This window comes from Chaetura pelagica, unplaced genomic scaffold (assembly GCF_000747805.2).
Source record: "Chaetura pelagica isolate M959 unplaced genomic scaffold, ChaPel_1.0 scaffold142, whole genome shotgun sequence".
Taxonomy (NCBI): Eukaryota; Metazoa; Chordata; class Aves; order Apodiformes; family Apodidae; genus Chaetura; species Chaetura pelagica.
Genome location: NW_009952973.1, coordinates 1,333,802 through 1,354,900, shown reverse-complemented (window position 1 = coordinate 1,354,900; position 21,099 = coordinate 1,333,802). Strand labels below are relative to the sequence as shown.

The 21,099-nt window shown below is 38.2% G+C and overlaps 1 protein-coding gene across 1 annotated transcript in view; it reads left to right on the top strand.

Annotated features, from left to right (window-relative positions):
- Positions 1–4,847: 4,847 nt before the first annotated feature.
- SH3D19 (SH3 domain containing 19) overlaps positions 4,848–21,099 on the top strand; it is a 29,935-nt gene continuing 13,683 nt past the window's right edge. Inside the window, exons 1-3 of the mRNA XM_009995979.1 lie at positions 4,848–5,535; positions 16,068–16,175; positions 19,406–19,518. Of these exons, the coding sequence (XP_009994281.1) occupies positions 4,848–5,535; positions 16,068–16,175; positions 19,406–19,518 (909 nt within the window). The remainder of the gene's footprint in view (positions 5,536–16,067; positions 16,176–19,405; positions 19,519–21,099) is intronic.

Below are 21,099 nucleotides of genomic sequence, written 5' to 3'. Positions count from 1 at the left end.
ATGTGTTTTTTTCAAGTGAAGTTTTTTTGCCTGTTAAGAAAGGAAGATCTTTCAGAATTCTTCAGGTTTTTCTTGTTTGTTTTAATAACTTTATTAAATAGAAATACATTTAGAGCCCTCAGGAGAAAACAGCACATAGAATTTATCTAGAAATCAGGAAATAATTAAAGAAATGCAGGGGTTAACCAGTTCATTCTTACCTCCCTCGTTAATTAGATTTTATTTCTGTTGACCTTATCATTGTAATTCGACTTCACCACAAGCAGTTGGATTGAACATAGTTATTGAATGAACACTTTCTTCCATCCTCTTTGCAAAAGTATTTGTGGAATTGGTTGGTTTGGATCAGTTTGGTGTGGTTTTGGTTTTTTTTTGTTTGGTTTGGGTTTTTTTGTCTTTTTTTTTTAGTCTGTGCATTAGATAATGCTGTGTTAAGATCTCTGAAGAAGAAGTTGAAGGTGTGGTGTAGGGGATTCTTATTTACTTATTTTAGCCAAACAATTTTTACAGAGCTTGAGGTTGCCTTTTATCAGGATCAACCATGACTGTCCATATCTGGTAGGTGGGAGTAGGGATTATGGGAACCCAGTTTCTTTGCATCTGTATCAACTCCTCAGTGTAACCCATTGTTTTTGGAAGGGAAGAATCACAGACTCAAGTAAACCAGATTTTTAAACTAAATTTAAAAAGATTTGACTTCCCTCTCCTCATTCCCACAGTGGCTCTTTGTTGAGCAATACAGTGAACATTTCCATTATTTGAGGTTAATTTATTGCAAGGGAAACTTCTAAACAGCCATTGTTATAATCAGCAGGAGACTAGAAATAAAATCTGCTTTTATTTTAGCTTTTGCAGACACCATATTGTGAAGAGACATTACAGTTGTCCTCTTACAGCACTGGCACGTGTCCTGTCCTTGTGTGACTAACCCATTGGATCATTGTTTCTGGCACGCTGAAGCCTTGGTTTGTTCTCCTTCACCTCCTCTTCCTATTCTGTAACCCCTTCTTTTTTCCCTCTAGCACTCATGAATAGTGCACCTCAAAAATGCCCCGTGGAAGAGGTATGTCCAACACAACGCTATGCAACTCTTGAATCAAGTATGCTTTGCCAATGTCAGCTAATGATTCCGTGATGGCACATGAGCAGTAGCATTATCAGCTTTTGCAGAATAAGTCCCTACCACTTCCTTAATTGCACTTGCTATGCAAAAAATTGTCCCTCGGATTATTTCCTTTTCTCTATAAAGAAATTAACATTAAAATGAAATGTGGCCATTGAAAAAATCATTCTAATATAAATAGGGCAAAAATAGAAAAATTAAGGGGTCAGAATTCCCTTGTTTTGTGCAAGTAAAACACATGGTGTTTGGTTTTTGGTTGTGTTTTTGTTTTGTTTTGTTTTTTTAAGTTACTGACTTTTAATTCACAAGTGATTAGACTTCAGGAAGTTTCTAGCTGGGAATATTTAATTTTTCATTTTTGCATGAAGGATGGTGAAATATCTTAGATTTTGTGCATTACTGCTTTTCCTGTCTCTAAAACAAACAAAAAGAGACATAAAAAAAAATAAAATAAAATGAACACATCTCAGAAATAAGCCATCAAAAGCAATGCAACTCATGTTTAACGTTTCTTTTTGGTTTATTCATGGATGGTTTTAACTAAAGAAAAATAAATTTCAGCTCTAGGTAGTCACCATATAGCAGAATGCAGGAACATGTGATGAGGAAGAAAAAGTGGTGTGGTGAGGAAGAAGAAAGGGAGTGGGACCTTCGGGAAAGGGGATTGGACCTGTTGGTGGTAACCTGTACATAGTGACTTAAACTGGTTAGGAAACTGCAACCTAAACCTTTTAAAAACTTCTCATAGTTAATAAAAAATAGTTTTTTTTAAACTTGGCCACTCTTAAAATCTGGAATTTATAATCAGATGCTGTATGTTACCCGTTTCATTGATTGTGTATTGGTAAGTGTTCTGCTAATGTCCTCATTTTACTGCTGTGAAAGTGTTTTTTAACGTCCTCAAACATTTTGTTTCTTTTCTTTAAATAGCTTCTCGGAGCTCTAGCGATCAGCAGAGGGATAGAAGGTATGATGCTGCTATTTATGTTGCAATTAGGTATCACTCAAAACTTGGTAGATTGTGTCACAATGTTATTTTTACACCTTTCTCATACAATCTTTTCCCTTCTCTCTATCCTTAGTGTGTTTAAAAACAAGTAAGATTTGGAAGAAAATGAAAATCTTATGATTCTTAAGCAGAGAATAGGTTAAGAGTTTGAGAATTTTTCTCAGCAACTTTTATATGTGTCCTTCAAAAAAATGAATGCAACTAACCATCAAACCTTTGCAGAACTGTTTTACTTCCCTGACATCCATTTACAGGATCACTTCACACTGAAACTAAGCATACTTTCAGGCCTCCTAGTTTCTAGAAGGGTATTGAGAAGGGAGGTCACCAATCTGGATAGCTGCTGAACTGAATCTACCCTTATTTCAAGTGTGAAAGAACTTTAGTCCTCTTTTGAAATTATATTTACAATAGTTTTAGAAGTTGTGCTTCTGTGTTTGTTTTTTTTTGTGGTTTGGTTTTTTTTTTTCAGAGGCTTCTGTAGCAGATGCTTCACCTACTCACAGAACTCAGTTCTCCATGTGTATTTGGTGTGAGACTCTAGACTGATCAGTCTTGGTGCCCTGGGGGCCTCGGTGTGGGAATGTGTGCCTTCACTGCAGCTGAGGCTTTAAAGCAGTTGTTACAGTGATATAACAGGGGTAGGACCTACAGGTTCTTAACTGTCACAGAAGTCCCTATTGTACTAGATGCTATAAGCAAACAGGCTCTGCCCCAAAGGCCTTGTGAGGCTTGCTCTGCTCCACTTTAGCACAGTGGGAGGTCTCCCCAGAGGTCTGAGGACAGACAAGGTTTTAGGTAGCCAGCCAGGAGCAGTTTTAACTATCCTACTGTTTTCCCATTGCAGCAGGCTAAGGGCAAACACATGATTAGTTCTCATTATCCCATGAAGACTAAGACTTATTCCATCTAATTGAGTTACGCTTGTGTTTAAGTACTTCAAGCATGTAAATTATTTCACTGTAACCAATAAGCCTACTTTTTGGCTTAGCCATTTAATTAGGTCCTTTGAATGGAAGCCTAAGTGATTGTCAGAAAGGTCAGGCAAGCAACTTTGAAATAATGGAAAAACATCTTTGGTTAAATAAAAAAACCCTCAGCTATTTTGGTTTCCAGTGCTGAGAAAACCTTGGTCTTTTATACTTAAAATAACTATTTTAAAGTGTTTCAGGTAAATATTCCTCCTTGCCATCATTTCTAGGCGTCCTGAAATTACAATAGTTGCTTCTGAACCCCTCCGGCCATCGTCTTGGTTTCACGGTGCAAGCCCTGTCACTCCTCAGGGATTAGGATTCCCTTCTGCTTCATGTCATGCTCAGTGGAGGAGAAATGAGCATATTACAGTTGAGGTGAGCATGAATTTACATAAGGTGTGTTTGATTTACAAAGGTAAAAAGCATGTTAAATTAGAAAGAAACAGAGTTTTTGCTTGCTTAGGATTTCATCACGTTGAATAAAAGACTATGATAGTACTCTTTATCTCTGCATATGTTAGGTTTATTATTTTTAATTTAATTTATGTCCTTTTTTTTTTAATGATCACATCTGGATCTACATTAATATTTATCTCTCTCTTTTGTAGCTTCCACCATCATATGAGCAGGTGATAAAAGAAATCAATCAAGTGCAAGTCAATACAACGAATAACAATAATGCTGCTGCTCCTAGACAAACCACTACTTCTGCAACACAAACTGATTTTCCAGAGGAACTAAGTGGCCATTTGTCAGGAAAAACTAGTGTGCCTACACACTTGGAATCTGCAGGCTATCCAGGTGAGGCTGTTTTGGATTTCTTGTTGATGAAAACCTTCCTCTGTCTCCTGAAGACGTTACTTATTATTGGTCTGTGCAGCATTTAATATGATTAACAGTTAAATTTCTGTGCTATTTACTGCTGAAAATTTCTGTAAGAATCCTATCCTGTCTTCTGAAGAGCTATCACTGCATTGATGATCAGACTGTAATTACATATGGAAACGTTTGCTTGATTCAGCCATAAGGGCAATTGCATTAGGTCCAGAGCAGCGCAGATGTCCCATCAGGGACATCAGAACAGCAGCAGTGTTGCACATTCAAGCTGAAGAGTGTTCATACAAATCTGGGGAAGCTACTTAACTATTTTTTCTAGAATAGGCTGGATGTTGCTTGCATACCCCCTCATGCTGCAAGCTAACAAGTAGTTTAGAACTCACAACGTGTAGATAACATGCATTCCAGCAACCTTCAGCTTCTTCCTAGAGTTTGTATGGTTTTAAATTTATCTTTTTAGAAAGAGAACTGCAGTTTTACAGGCAGCAGTAAGTTCTGAATGCAAATAATCATGTTGACCATCCTCATGGCTAACAAAAAATAACATAAATTAAGTGTTCTGGAATAGTTAACCAAAACCTTTCCTTTCCTGTTAGCAGGGCAGAGTCCTATTAAACCTCCTAGGCCTTCTGCATCTCTCCTGAATAGATGTCCTTCAGAAAATGAGAATCCCTTAATAGTCTTTGAAATTTCTGAAGAACAGAGGTGCCAAGAAAACCCCAATGCTGTGGTATGTCCTGTGCCAAAGCCAAGATCAAGAAGCAATCTCAGAACTGTGGTCAAAAACACTGAAAGTAAGATAGACAATGGAGAAGAAGTGAACCAGTCTACCACAACAAGGCAGCAACATCCAATTCAGCAGTCACCTCTCTTAGATGATAGCTTGCTAGACAATCACTTGGCGATGGACAGCATGAGTACAGAAAAGAGCCAAAGTAGTATTGTTTCAAGGATCAAAGTTTTTGAATCCCAAGGAACTAACAATACCTCAGGATTATCAAAAAAGCCAGAAATCGCCCCTCGTTCATTTGTTCCAAAACCTGGTACTGCAAAGAAGCCAGTAGTTGCTCCAAAGCCAGGGCTAAGTAGAGCTTCAGGAGACTGGGATGCATGGACAGAAGGCATATCATCACCTTCCAAGGAATTGCAGCCTCAACCTGAAGTTGTTGGGAGCAGTGTTGTAGCCAAACCAGAACTGCCACAGAAGCCCAAACTTGGCCTTGTTAAAAGTAGCAGTAGTGATTTTCTTGATGCAAGGAGTGGATCAGTTGCAGAGAATAGCAATGGACAAAAGAAATTTCCTGTTCCTGCTCCAAGGCCTCTCGTTCCTAAAAAATCACATTATGCAGAAAATCCTGCCCTTTCTTCGGCCTCACTAAAACTGATTACTGCTCCCCCACGGGCTTCTGTATCTGCCCAGGAAAAAGTTCTCAAGTCTCTGGGGGAATTGGCACCTGCAGCCGACTCCTCAGTGCCTGCTTTGCAAAATAAACCAGATGTGGAAGGAGATCTGATAAGTTTTGATGATGACGTGTTGCCTCTAAGTCCAACTTGTGTAGTTAAAGATAGCATCAGTTCTGAAGCAGCAGCAGGTAAGAATATATTTTTTTTAAGCTGGCACTGTGGTTACTCTTTACAGGTGTATAAATCCTGAGTTATGTCTGTCTGTCTTGACAGGGTCTATGCATGTATGTGAAATTTGGGGTTTTCTATTATGTCAAAATCACCATGAAATTATTTGGATTTTGAGAGTCAGGAGGTTTTAAGGCTATATAAATATCAGAACGTTCCTGCTGGATTTATTACATGATTATTAAAATAATGATAAAAGACTTGATATTATATGCTAAATGTCACCTCCAGAATGTATCTTTGGGGAAATGGAGACATTTTATTTCTTGCTGTCTAATCTCACTGATTTATTAAATGCCTGAAGTTCTGCAGTGGAAATGTAGTAATCTAGAGAAGCACAAATGTTTGTTGCATTTAGGGAAAATTATGATCATACGTATGGGGATACTCCATCCATCTCACCACTTCCTACTTGTTTTCTCTTTCCTACCTTTGTGTCTTGTCACGTGACTATAAACTTGTTATGCAATTTCTGTTTTTTCTAAGAACTGAAAATAATTATTGCATAGGAGCAGATTAATTACTGCAGCAACATCCCTTTCATAAACCTAGTTTGATTTCTTTAAGCACTCAGGGTTGATTTTTTTAATGCTGTTTTGGGTAGTTTAAGACACAGGTGGGTGTGTTGAGCTATCAATACATTTTATAGCAATAGGTTTTTCCGTCCCAATATTCAAATATGTTCTGTTTTAGTTTTCCAGTTTTGGACTCAAAAGGCTAGAGATAATGTTCAAAACCATTTGTATCCTTACAGAAATACTCCAATTCTTGATTTAGTACAGAAGAAAATACTTTCCATTCTCATTGTGAACAACAGAATCATTCAGATAATAGATTCATGACTTCTTGAGCCACCTGTCTGTTGTTTTATTAATTAAATGAAATGGCATATTTGCTGCAACCCCTTCCTACCAACGAAAGTGAAAAATGTCAGACAGCATTATTACTTTATTACACTGTAAAATTAGGATTTATTCCAGACTTTTGCAGCATTTGTGAGCTCAAGGTCATATCCTGTACCGTTGATTACTAATGCCGTGCTATACCTTGATTAAACATCCACAAGAAGACCAGCTTTCTGAAAAATGATGTAACACGAAACACTAACAGTAGCTTTTTCTCATGTTCCCATAGGAACAGCTTAGGATTTGTAAGATGAATCCATAGTCAGATATTTTGTAAAGGCAGGAAGAGAAGCTCTAATCTTGTTCCCCAGACCTTTGCACTTCTTACATATATGTCATTGTCATTACTTAGCAAAATGACAGAGCTCTGCTTGTTGTTATGGCAACCCTAGAAAAGGAAGGAGGATTTTATGCAGTGGTGTTTGAAACTAATCACCAACAGCTTGTTTGTCAAAGGACCAGTGTTACAACACAGATTACAGATTCAGGAAACTTAATTTTTTTTTTTTCTGATGAAGAACAAAGGCACCTGGTACTTAGGTTAATGTGACTTGAACTGGACAAATCAATTGCTGCTGCTGCTGCTCACACCTGATGCCAAAGGAAGAAGGCAAAGTGTTCAGTCGCTGGTGGGGAGGGGGCAGAAGTTGATGTGAGTGTGTGAATTGAAAAAGTGAACCACGCAAAACAAATGTAGAGTCTCCACAGCAATGCAGTTGACTGACAGGAGACATCAGCTTGCTCTAACAGAAGGCTGCCATCTCCACAGTAGTGAAAGATATTTGAATATTTTTTATGTGCTAAGATGAACAGAGTTGGCAACAAAAAGGCTCATAGTTTCACCAGTTTTAACTGTCAGTATTTATCTGGTAGTTTAGAACTACCAAAACTAGCTGGATTATTTCCTTTCAAATTTACCTCAGGCAGTCCCATCAGTGCTTGACAGCATCTCCAATAGCACAGCTGTTAGTAGAGTGAACTTGCCGTTATCCAAACTTTAATGATTTTATCTTTGTCCAACCTATATCAAGAGGGGAAGCTGTTCTTCTGGTGCAAATAGAGACTCTGGGTACAAAGATCCCTTTCAAAGCTTTCAGCATTGACTCCACCAGTTGACGTCTGTGGGAGCTCTGGAAGCTGTACAGCTCTGAGATTCTGAACTGTGGCAGAATCTTACATCCAACTCATGTCTCTGATGCTGGCCCAAGGGAAGTGCTAGAAAGGAGAAGTCAGGAATGACAAATCTGTAGAACTGCTCCTTTTAACAGCAGCCAAAATTGATGCCAGCTTTAAGTGGCATAATTTTGGACTCGAAGACTAGAGATAATGTTCAAAGCCATTTGTGTCCTTATGAAATTACTGCTGTTCAATTCAGTTATTTAGAATGTGAAGGCATCTGCTTTGGACTCTAAATCTTGAAGTGGTAATGCTATTATGACAGTGGTGATATTTTAGATAATCTAGGGTACTTTTATATTTTTCTTAAACCTGATATCAGGGATTTGTGCTGTTCCTGAAGGTTAAAAGTTCTGGTAATCTGTCAGGTGGGCTTTTTTCTCACTAATCTGTTTTTATTAAGAAATGAAATCCTAGTACAAGTTGAACTGAGTTCCATGGTTTCAGAACATCCACGATTTTGCCCACAACTTGTATTAGTTACTAAGTTAGAGCACCTAGTCTGCCTGCTTTCTCAGTATTCTGAGAAAAGACATAAAAAGTAACAGTGCATTTAAAGCATATATTTCAATTAAAACTTGGAGGTAATCTTGCTAGAATGTTTTCATTCCTTTTTGTGTGTGGAGAGCTCCTCTTCTCTCTTATCTTCTCTCTTTCTGAAATAACATATCATTCACAGATTGCTCTTTACCTGATCTATCAGAACTCAGTTTAAACTAAATGCTTTGAAAAGTAGTTCAGAGGGAACCTTACCTTACCAGCAGGAGGCAGCTCTTTCTTTTGGTATCTTCGTTCTATTAGTGTATTTCAATTCTAACAGTAATGCAACTACTGCATTTCTTAACTGTTTTATCAGTCTGTCTGTCTGTCTGCCTGTCTGCTTCATTGCAGGATAAAAGTTTGTTTCTGCCTGTATGGCCAAAAAAGCCCCAACCAAACCACTGCTACTATCCATTTATATGTATTGTTCCTTCTTCTGGCATGAACGGTGACATTTCTGTGACATTGTAGTCAATTCAGAAAAACTGCTGCTTAAGCAACTCCAAATCATCTGCTGTGGTTATATTGCCCAGCTGCTTGCTTTTAATTTCTTCCTCAGGAAGGGAAAGAAAAAAAAAGAACTGAAATATTGCATCTTCAAAATAATGAAGCCTTTCTTAGGGTTCTGCTGTGTTACTTCTGGTGCCTCTTGTTGTGGATATTTTAAAGTGACCTGTCTCCTTTTTTTACTTACTGACAAAAGTATCATCCCCAGAAAAGAGTGAGCTGTCTCATCCATTTTAATCTGCTATTTAGCTAAAACCCTTGATAAAACCAGATTTACCTGACGACATGCTGCTGTGGGGTGGAGTAGTGGAGGTGTGGATCTGTGCTGTGTCCTGTTGGTTTTGCTGTAAGTTTGGCAATCTCCAGCAGAATTGGTAACAAGCATCCATTAAGACTTCAAACACTCCAGATATTTAGTAAACCTAAATTAGAGCCATCAGAACTAAGAAGTGACTCTGCTGTTACCACAGGAGAGAGCCTTATATAGAATTTCAGGAAACAAATAGTTTTAAATCATAGCTACGTAATAGATGAGGAGCTCTTTAGTTTGTCACATGCAATTTAATTTGTGTTTGAGTTTCATGTCTATGGATACTGTTAAGTGATAACACACAAGTACACATTGCTTTTAATAATAACTGACTTCTCTGATTATTAACTCTCTTTATTTTACAATAACACTTAAAATGCAGATACCCTTTGATCAGAAAGATTATCAAGGAGCAACAAAATGCTGATTTTAAAGAACTGTTTAAAAATCAATAATAATAAAAAAGTATTATTGCAAGAGAGTAGATAAGTGTTTTAAACAACATTATAAATTCCCTTGTCCTTCACATTTTCATTAAAAAGATGCTGTATGCCTTACTGCTTTCCATCACTGATCCTCTGCTTTGGAGATTTCCAGCTTGCCTGTTTTGGGGGACTTGAATCTCTTGCCAATGAACATTCATTCCTCTGGCAAGAGTGGACAAGGCTGTGTTTCTTCATTTCCAGGGTAATTTTGGTGGGGTTTTTTTTTGTTGTTGTTTTGTTTTGTTTTGTTTTCTGCCTGCTCCATGTCCAAGTACCTTATGACATCCAGTTTTTTATGCAGGTTATGCAACTAATTTCTAAAACATGACCTCATGACTGATCTGTTTTGGGCAGGATGTTGGATTAGAGACCACCTGGTGTAGGCTTCTGCAATCTAAACAGTTCTAATCTTCCTTCAACTAGGAAAATAGATTAATTACGTAGGAATAGCCTCCAAACTCTCACATAATAACTTATGCTGGTATAAGCAGTCCTTTTGTGCCAAAGGTGGTGTAATTACTATCACCTTTACTAGTACAGACAAGCTAGCAGTGAACCATATGTTTGTACTTGGAGATACACACAAGTGCTAAGTATGGACATTCCTGCAGTTTTAGAGGGAAGTGCTGAAAGCTCAGAAAAGGTCTATTTGTATCTGCTGCTGTGTACAATGAACACTGTAGTATTCCACCTCATAAAAGCTCGAATTGCCATTACGTGTTACAATCGCCCAATAAATTTTGCTATTCTAGCAGTTGATTTTATTTTATCTGTTCTCCAACTTTCTAACACTGTGGATGAGGTATTTCATTACTCAGTTAAGGACATTTTGCATTTTCAACAAGTACATTTGGTTTGGATCTTCTGTTTTGTCTCAGCAATTTTATTTCCTATATTTTCCAGAGAATATCAGGCTCTACATAATTCTTTGACTTTGTGCACTTTTGTCATACTGATGACTAAGCTCCTTCTGCAAACTCCACATCTTACATGTATCCTGTAAACCTCATTAATTATTTGGCTTGGACTCATTCCTCAAAAATGGTGATCACTGGCCTTGAGTTGCCTTGCTTTTTGTGGTGATCCATCCGATGTCAGCAATGAACAGGGAGAAATACCTAAAACCTATGCAGGTTGTTTACTACATTTTCTCTGCTCTGAGTAGCAATAAATGTTGCTGGATAAATTCTTCCCATCTTGCAGTCTTCGCACAATTATTTTTAAAAAAATGTATATTGTTAATATGTACGAAGTTTGAAATTTCTGTTTTGGCATCTGGACATAAAGTCTCTGGGAGGAAAGATAATCCTAAAAATAAAACTTTCCAAAATTATTATGTGCTTGCTCTGGTGTTGTGTGGTTTTGATAAAACAGCATCAGCAGGTGCAGAAATAAAACTAATTCTTTGGCAACCACATGGGAACAGCTACTTAGATGTAAACATTGCTACATATAAGAGATTTTTACCAGCCCACTCATGTACCCATTTGATTAAATGTGTCATATTAGGTAAAGCAAATCTCCTTGGCCTGATAAACTATACATCTTTAAAGGAAGCAGGGACCACACAGCCCATCCAGAGCCTCTACCAAAATAGCTGGGCTAGTAATGAGAAACTTCTGTGTAACAGGAGAAAGAAAGTCTAGAATATTGTTATAGAAGATTTGCTTGTCTCTGCTCTGTATTTTAAACCTGAAGCCGTGCAAAGTTTGCTCCTGAATGCTATATTCCTCCTATTTGAGTGACCTGGTCTATTCTTCGAGTGTTAGGAGAATGCTGAGAAGCCTGAGTTTCTACCTGAGGTTTCTTTCTGGGTGTGCACAAATTACATCCTGAAAGAGCCTGCATCCTATTATCTGCCTTTTTCTTTTCCTTTTTCTTTTTTAATTTCCCAGCCTATTGAAAGGCCTGGTCATGAACAGAGCATGACAATTTTTTATGCAGAGAGAGCTGCAAATCGCATATTTTGAGAAAGGTGGTGTAGACTGTATTATTGTCTCTGGGTCAGAAGTGCCATTTCTAAAAACAGTGACCTGTTAGTTTCGGTGATGAAAAATCACTGATGCTGGAATTCAGATAAGATACCTGTCTAATAGTTTGTCTATTCAGAGTTATAAATAGGTTGAGATTTAGACTCTCGGTTGCAGCATTTCACGGTGTTTCTTGAGGATGGATCCCATTCCACTTTGGCATGTTATTTGTCAGGTTTCCATAGAATCTCCAGCTATATTACTAGGAGGGACCCGTTCTTTAAAATCTTGCCCCAGATTTTGGGGCAAGACACCTGCTTCCGCAGGCACCTGCGTGTTTTGATGGGGTTAGCCTTTTATAAATCCATTTGTTGATGAGGTTTGGCTCTCTTCTCTGTTCCTGTGAGACCCTGGGAACAACACTGTTCTGTGTAAAGAGAACAAGTGAGCCTAACGTTTCACCAATTATTTAGGGGTTTTTTAAATTAAAAATTGAAAGTAGATACAGTTGCATACTTCTGTAGTGGCAACCGTTGTAAAGTCAGCATCAACACCCTTCATACTACCTTGTTCTCATGTGTCCCAAGAGTACTTCTTGCAGGACTGAGCATCTCCACAGCAGCTAATAACATTTGGTGCTTTCAGCTTTCCACATCTGATTTATTTGGAGATTTCCCTTGTTGCTGCTGAGGTGTCTGTTACTATCTTAAAACCACCTACATAAAGCCTGCCAATAAATGTTCCTGAAAGATACCCATCTGTCCTGCTCACATGTGCAAAACCTAGTGTTTGTTCTGTAACCTCCTAATTTTTTATTTTAAACAGGGATGGTAAATGAGAGTGGGAGAAAAAAGCTGTCTCTCCTAAATTGGTAAAAGAAAGATATTATATACAGTGTATTTGGATACACAGATTTCATTTGTCTTTCCTGTGAACAAACACAGTAATATATGTCACCACATAAACAGCTGAAACAGAAGCCATAGAAAAGTGAGTCTAAGGAAGACACAGGCTTTAAGCATAATTGCAAAAGTTTAATATAAAAAAAATCGATAGAAGTGTTTTGATATGTGCTATGAAATATGCCTTGCAGATTAATTTCTTTGAGCTGAGAAGCTTTAAATGAGTATATTAACAATTCGATTTTCACACCTCCATGAATTATGTTCAAACGATGCCTGATTGTTGTTAAACAACATAAAAATTTGATATGTTGTCAGTCCCATTGCACGAAGCAGCACAGTCATTTACTCAGCCAATTTCTGCTGCAAACCCAACACAGAGGAATGGAATAACACAAACAAAGTAATGAGTTTTAAACTAATTATGAGGTGACAACATAAGATAATGAGTGAAAAACTAAGGTTCCTCAAATGGTTTTCTCAGCCTTAGAAATTACTTTTCTCAGACTTAAAAATTACTTCTCATATTTATTGATTTAGCAACTTCTGCCAACTGTTGAATGGTTGAGAAAACCATTTATATGCATAGCAATGATTAACAGCTGACAAATAGTAATTTTGTACAATTTTTAACCACCCAGAAATTTACAAGAATACAGATCTGTGATTCTTTTTGGTGTTTAAAGCATTTCCACTTGGTATTCTGATGTCTATAGTTTTATAAGATGGAGGCTTTGAAAAATTATTTTGTCATTGTTCATGCAGAACTTCCTTAACCTCTGCAGAACATTACCTTGAGAGGTTCTCTGTGTGCCAGCATATTCACTATGGCCCTGTTGTATGAAGGAGCCCATGAGAGTCCTGCTCACCTTTCCTCTGCTCACCTTCTGTCTCCAGCTTCCTAATGGGCCAGTGCAGATTTTTAACCCTGCAGCCCTGCTGGCTTGCCAGGGTCACTCCTCAAATCTGGAGGATTCTCTTCAAATTTGAGGATTCCCCTCAAATTTGGTCAAGCATTGGAACAGGCTGCCCAGGGAAGTGGTGGAGTCACCATCCCCGGAGGGGTTAAAAAAATGTGTGAAAAAAACTTCTGAACCACTTCTGAACATGGTGTAATGGACATGGTGGTGTTGGGTTGATGGCTGGACCTGAGACCATGGTTCTATGATCTGTTGTAGAGTTACCAAATAACTGAAAGAGAGAAGAAAGACTGGTTTTGAATTTCTTTTTTCAGCTGCGGTAAAGTCAGTCTGAACACAGTAAGAGTAAAGTTTAGATAAATCTTTTTAAAATGCAATTCAAATGTTAGCAGAGTGACTAGCACATAAGTATAAAGTAATAAAAGAAAATGGTGACTGGAGGCTTCCTCTAAGAGTGAGATTTTTGTTTATTTTAAGACTGTACCTGCACTCCTCTTATGGTCTATGTTCTTAAATCCTCTAGAAAAAACCTTGCTCTAATGCAGAAGAGACCTCAACATTTTACTGATCAGTGCTATTCCATAACTTAAACCATGTGTTAGTTTTACACTTACTTTCTAAGTAACTTACCTTACTTTCTAAGGGGAAAAGGCCTGGTTTCTGGATGCACCAGTGTCTTTGGGCATGATGTGACGGAGCCATCTTCTGCCTAGATGGTAGCACAGCATATTTTTACCTATACCCTGTATACCTTTTGCTGGAGATGAATCGTTGACCTGTCATGATCCTTTCTACCTGAAGTGTCCATTCAGAGCTGTTGTACAAGGAACCCTGACAGAAGGAATTGATGTCCTTTGATTCATGATTAAACTGTGACATGAAGGTGTCAGGCAGGTTTCTGGGGAGCCTGTAGGCAGGATTGGTGACCTGACTTTGAGGGAGACCGTGACACTGACCCCTGTGGCACACCTGTATGTGATGGATCTGCCTGCAAAGAGAGCCTTGAGCAAGGGGGGCTAATTGGGAGGTGGACTCAGGCCCTGCAGCACATTGTCCCCCCTGTTGCTGCAGCCACGTGCCAGCAGCACACATCAGCAGCAGGAGCTGGGGAGGGGAGCTGGGAACACAGGCAGAGCGGGCTGCTGTGTGCAGGCAAAAGCCCCTGGCAAGAAGAAGTAGCAGCAGAGGCAGCAAGAGCTTTGACCACCGAGTTGTGTACATGTGGGAGGACAGTTTCTTATGCTGTAATTCAGCAGCTCAATATTACACAGTCTTTTCTCTCACTGAAATTACTTTGGGCCTGTTTTTGGTGGACAAAAAACAACAACAACAGCAAAACAGCAGAGCTTGAGGTACTTAGTCTTCTTCCTGTCTCTCTAAAAACATCAAGGTTTTCAAAATTAAAATGGTAAAAGGTTTTAATGAGGTTGTTCATAAATAAATACAGCATTTCTGGATTTTTTAAAATCTTCCGTATATTGCCAGACACTGATTTGTGGTGTCTTGGTAAACTGCATTGTGTTACACTATCCAAAATGCTCTGTAAGAAATCATGAGTTCATACTACATAATTTTAAATTATTTTTTTTAATAAATGTTGAAGGTAGAATTTTTTTTCAAATACAGAACTTCCAACTTTGTCAGCAAAGTGTGGCAGTAGTTTTGGGAAAGGGTATGTTTTTATGTGAAGTCCTGAAGAATGTAAAGAGATGCCCAGCATGCTTCCTCTCTGAGACTCTGACAGTCCATAAATAACATCTCATTGAGCTTACACATCTCAAAAGGCCACCAGAGGAGATCAAACTCGGTTGTTGGGGCTATATGTGTCACAGAGAATTTTTTGTCCAGAGTGCTTCTCCAGTTTCTACTTTACACATTTATGATACCATTAAGTGTTGCCACTTTACTGCAGTTTTTGGTAATATCAGAGAAAAAAGTAGCAGTAACAGAGAAGAGGTATAAGTGAAGTACAGCACTTTGACATGCAGGTGTACGTGAGAAAGAACCCATTGATTTGGATTTTATTTATGTACCAGTATTTTTACAGCTGCTTTCTACATGCACATATGTTCCCATGCCTATTAATAAGAGACCAACGTTTAAGTTTCTGAAGCATAGAAAACATTGCTCCTGTCTTTCCAATGGAATGATTGGACAGTCATGTGGAGGAATGAGTGTTGCAGGCAGGGATAGAGCTCAGAAACAACTTTCAGCCCTTGGTCTGAACCAGTTTCCCCCATGACACCAGATTTATAATCAACAAAATTATGCTTAATCTTCCAGGGAATTAGTTGCTCTAGAGCAAAGGCATTTTGTAATCAGTAATGTTTATGCTTTGTTTTGTTTTGTTTTGTTTCTGTAGGCATTTTATCTGTTGCAGTGCTGATTGTTTAGCTTTGGCAAGATTTTATTGATTAAAACTTTTTAGCTAATGAATTCACAGCTATGTCTGCATATTAGAGCAACTGCTTTCAAAATGTTTCCCTAAAGCCATCCTGATTTCAGGTTCCTATTACCAAGCTATGCAGTTCCTCTTGTTCAGTGGCTTATATAATCCCAGAAGGCATCTGGAGCATGTTTATGTTAAGTCAACTATGAATGCAGATGTACAAAGAGCTGAGCATGCGATTTGCATCAGCCTTGTTTGTATTTTCTTTTTATTACTTTATTTGGTGTGAAATATAAGTGACCTTAACAATGAAAGCAATACACAGTGAGATTTGTGTTCAACAAATACATATTAAGCATCTATGTTTGTTGGGTTTTTTTCCTTTTAGATCCATTTCAGTTCCTCACCAAAACTGAACCTGGAAAGGAACAGACAGCTCAACCAGCTGTAGCCCGGAAACCCACTGTGATCCGAATCCCAGCTAAACCTGGGAAATGTAAGTTCTTCCATATTGCCTGAGAAATCTCTTATCAGAAAATTATTTTAACTGGAACGTACCATTTACTAATTGAGTTGCTGTTTACTAGCTATATCAGCTGCTAAAGGAATCCTGTGGCACAGTTTGACAAGACAGAGAGCCAACCTAAGGGCTGTGGTGAGAGGGAAAGATAGGCAGGAGTCATGTTCCCTAATGCATATCAGAGATTAAATGGTGTATGGGGGGCATGTAAAGGCTGGCAGGGAAGAGCTGAAGGAGACCCTTTCAGCAGCAGCAAGCTTGTCTTGTCAGCTAAACCACATCAATGAGCTGTACCTTTGGTAATATTGACATCTGTTCTGACATCAACTGAGGATATTTTAATACTGCTTCCAAGAACCCTGGAAGCAGTGCCCCCACTTGTCAAAGGGATGACATTAATGTATTAAACTGTTTCAAAGACAGCTTAATTGGGATGTAAGCAGTTTTCACAACTTAAATCAAAAAGTTTCCTTGACCCTTGATAGATTTGAAATCTGTTGCCATTTAAGCAAGTGTTTTGATAGCAGTTGAGGAAGTGAAAAAGGTATGCAAGAACGTTGGTGCAAGAACCTGATGTGTTCAATTTTGTGTCAAGGTCTTGACTATAGTTTTCTGACTATTACTCTATTCCTCATGCCTTCCACTTCTAACCCTGTACAGGTTTACAAATGACACTGACAGTATCTCAGAGTGGAAATTTATCAGAGACCCACAAGGTCTTTGTATTGATCTTTGCTGGAGTACATACTTGCTTCTGTTTAGCCATGTATTTTTATCCTCAAAGCTCAGCAAGAAGAGTCACAAGATACCTCTTAAAACTCGTATTTCAAAATCATACTTTACTACATGGAGTAAGTGTAGAGCCAACTTGTAGCAACTAGATGTCCAGATGGCTTTTCTCATTAGACTTTATCCTTTTACATCCCCAGTTCCCTTCTCCCACCACCATCACCTCAGTGCTAAAATACTATGTTTTCTTTTCCTCTGCATGTGCGAGAAAAGCAGTGGAAATTATTAAGAATGCAGAGAAGATGGAAGATAAAGCTATGTGGAAAATTATTTCTGTTAATACCTAGCCATAAATACAAGTTTTTTTCAGTTAGAAGAATTTGCTTACAAACTACTGTAAATAACCCAATACATAATTTTTCTTCACAAATAAATAAATTTTAATTTCTGTTGTTTGTTTTTGTTTTTTTTTTAAAAAAAACACAACACCTTTTTTTTTCCTTTTTATTCTCTGAGTTGAATTAGCTTTAGAACCTGTAGATAACTGGTCCCTTGCTGCCCTCTCGTGGCAATTGCACAGGAGACTGCAGGTCATAGTGTGCTTAGCTACAGTTGTCAGGGCTGTGTGAAGGACTGACTGCTTTATGGGTGGCTTTGGCTGGCAGGTTCCAAGAAAGCAGAGTAGCCTTTTGTCAGATAGGAGCTGCTGCAGAAATGTAAGCTGTTAAAAGTTAAAATATGAGAAAAATACAACTACGCCAAGGTCTAACACAGATATAGTAGCCTCTACCCTTTTAAGAGTCACAAACCAAAAAGAAAAAACTTGATAAACAAACAAAACTCATACCTAGCACTACCAAATAGAAGACAGAGCTGGATACTTGAGGATTTAAACTCCAGAAAAGCACTCATTTAGCAGTACCACTTTTTTCGAGCTGTGATTAGAAAGGAAGCATTAAATTTCTACTTCAGTTCTTGCACTTAGAAATCACTGAAAATAACACCTGCCTTCTAGTTCATGAATTTGTTTTATTCTTTTAGTTCCTTTAATTTTGGTCTTATAAAGAGTAAAAGCAGGGAAATGAGACCATCTGTGTATACATCAAGATTTGAAGTGGTGTGAATAAATAAATCTCTCATGCTTTTTATATATCAGTGAAGTATGATGAGAGAAGATTTCTCTTCCAATTACTGTCAGGTATTGTTTTTATTTTTCATCCATCATACTAGCTTAGAAGAGTGATGAATTTTTCTAACTTCTTTTCCCTGTGCTCAGTCACTGCCAACATGATAGCTGTGACTTGCTCCTAAGAATAAAGGATTTATCCTTGAACTGATCCATTTTTAAACATCATACCAGCGTTTTAAATCAGAGTAACGCATCTGAGGTGTTAAAAACAACACTTCTTCCTGTGTGTTGTTTGCTTGTTGAGAGTACTTTTCATGAAATGAGCAACTGAAAGATTTTATTTGGATAGAATCTCTCCTCTTTTTTGTCATCAGTTTATAGATGTCCTGGCTATCTATGCATACTTTTATAGAACTCCAAGGCTGGCTGCACATCAGTAAAGCTTAAGTGTCTGTTGTTCTTTGTATGAAATTAATTTTCTTGGCATACAAATACATTGCAAAATAGATGTCAAAGTTCCATTATATAAAGACAAAATAATGGGTAATTATGCTGGCAAAACCTGTGCACGTGCTTCCCAGGATTCAGTGGCAGACATGCTGAAAGCAAATAACACCTAATTAGCAGGTTTTTGTGTTCTTTAATACTGATGTCATAATCACTTTTCCATAGCAAGAGCTCTACTGTTTCCTCTTCCATGTCCTAAATTTGCTTAGATCCTTGAGGACTACTGGGAGCTTCTATCTGTGTTTTCTTTCTGTCACCCTGAATTTTGTAGCAGGCAACAGGTTTTTTTACTGCCTTTACCTTTCTGGAGATTCTTCCATCCAAGTCTCCTGATCTTTCAGGGTTACTTGAAATAACCCTCAGCTGTTTTCCAGTCTGAAGGATATTCCAGGAGCTGACAGCTGAAAAAAAGTGAGCCAGTTTAGAAATGTAGCTGGGAGATGGTGATGGTGTTTCAGGGTATCCAGTAATGAGTCTGACATTCCCAGGGGTAGAAACACTTCTACTCATCTAATATTATATCAGCAAGAATTGCAGCTGAATCCCTGAAACTCTATAATAACTTGCTGGTGTCCTGAGAGTAAAGTGAACATCCATTAAGCAGGATGAGAATTATTCCTGAAGTGAGCCTCAGAGTTGCAATGTCCTTTTTATCCTTCATGTCCTTTTTATCTTTACTAGTCTTTAAGTGGTTCTGCCCATTGGCTGCTCTGACTTTGAGGAGAAGCTGGGTTCACCAAGAAAATGTCCCAAACCAGCATGGATGCCCTGGGCTATTGTTGGTCCATGTCAAGAAGTAATTAATTAGACTTTCATTTGGGAACTTTTGGGTTTTTTACAGCTTTAAGTGAAGCCCCACACAGCCCCCCTCCACTTCCGGCTGAAAAGCCTATTGGGAACACCTCCGATATCACAGTGGGAAAGCCCAGCAGTGCTGACCTAGTGAAAAAAGTGGTAAGTCAGAACTGTTTTCCTGTATTAAGACTTTGTCTGCTTTGGTTAATAGATCTCTTGTGACTCTCAACCATTTGTAAAGTAAGTTACATGAAGAACCTGCAAATGAAAGGACTACACAAAAATATAAGGCTTTTTTCTTTTAATTGCATCCTCTAATTTAATTAGGTCATTTAGACTGCCATCCGTTCTGAAAAGCACTTAGTTGCTTTCACTAAACTTTTATCACATCTATCTTAAATTTTCTGTATTTAGCAGCTGGGATCAGGATATTCTACAATTTAGTTTTAAAAGCTCTTGATGTGTGTACCTCTTGGTACCTCTTGGTGTCTGTCTAAATTTCCAGGCAGAGGACACTTTCCTTGTACATTAATGAAACTTGCTTTCTTCAGCTTTTCCCTTCTAGTTGTTTTCTGCTGATCCTGTCAGAGCCTGGGTAGAACCAGCTATTTTGGAAAGTAAGGCTCTGCTCCTGAGCACATAGTAATGGTTGACATTGTAGCTGTGTATCCCAAATGCCCATTGACACGAAGTTACAGAAGTGAATGGAATTAAACTAGAAAATGACAGTAGAATTTCCAAATATTGAGTGCTGTGATGGCAAGAATGGCAGAGGGTCTTGTGGAAACCACAGGCAGTAAAAAGATAAAATAAAATTAAAAACCCTCATTAGATGGACACTTGCCAACAAATGTCTTTGTGGCTACCTCTGCTAATAAGATAAAGGGGTTTTTAAATGTCATGATTGAAGAGGCTATTCATAGATGTCCCATCTTTTCTGGATAATGCTGAAAAAATAATTTCCAATAAAAGACATTAAATAGCATTTTATACAATGCAACCCCAAAACTTCCACAGCGTCATCTGGGTTATTGTGACAGGCACATGTAAAAAAATCCTCTGAAGCATAAAGAAAAAGACTGCATCAAATCCACTGAACCGTTTAAAACTTATCTCTGTAAAAGGTAAGAACTTCTGTGCTTCTAAAGCTAATATTGTTTGTTAGTGGAAGTGATTGACCAGCAACAGAAAAAATACTGGCCATAAGCAGCAGTTGGCACAGATTTCTTCCTTTTCACACAGAATAGGAAAATTTTTGGTATGAGGATAACATCCCCATCTGAAAGTGGCAGGTTGTTTTCTTTCTAATCAGGATCATTTAATCAGGATCATTCATTTGGGGACTTCATCAGGGGTCAAAATGTTGCAACAAAACACATCTAGGTATTTTTCTAGGTGGGAAAATCAGATACTGTTTACCAGTTTCAAGCACATGTATCCCTAATTAAGTAAACAAGATGGTTCAGGCCTATTTAAAATTACTGGTTCAAAAAGGATACCTTTGAGCCCAGATTTAGCACTCTGATTTAACATGATGTTCCACAAGCAGCTGTGCTTGTTCAGTAGAGTTGGCAGAACTCTCTGGCACTGGGATGAAAATGAACAGCAGGAGGCAGAAAGGATGGTAATTTATTAATCCATTACTGTGGTCCAAGCCCTTCAGACATGGCACATGCTCCCCTTTACTGACTCTGCTGTAGGGTAGTAATCTCTGACAGGGTCAGAATGGGCAGATGGGAG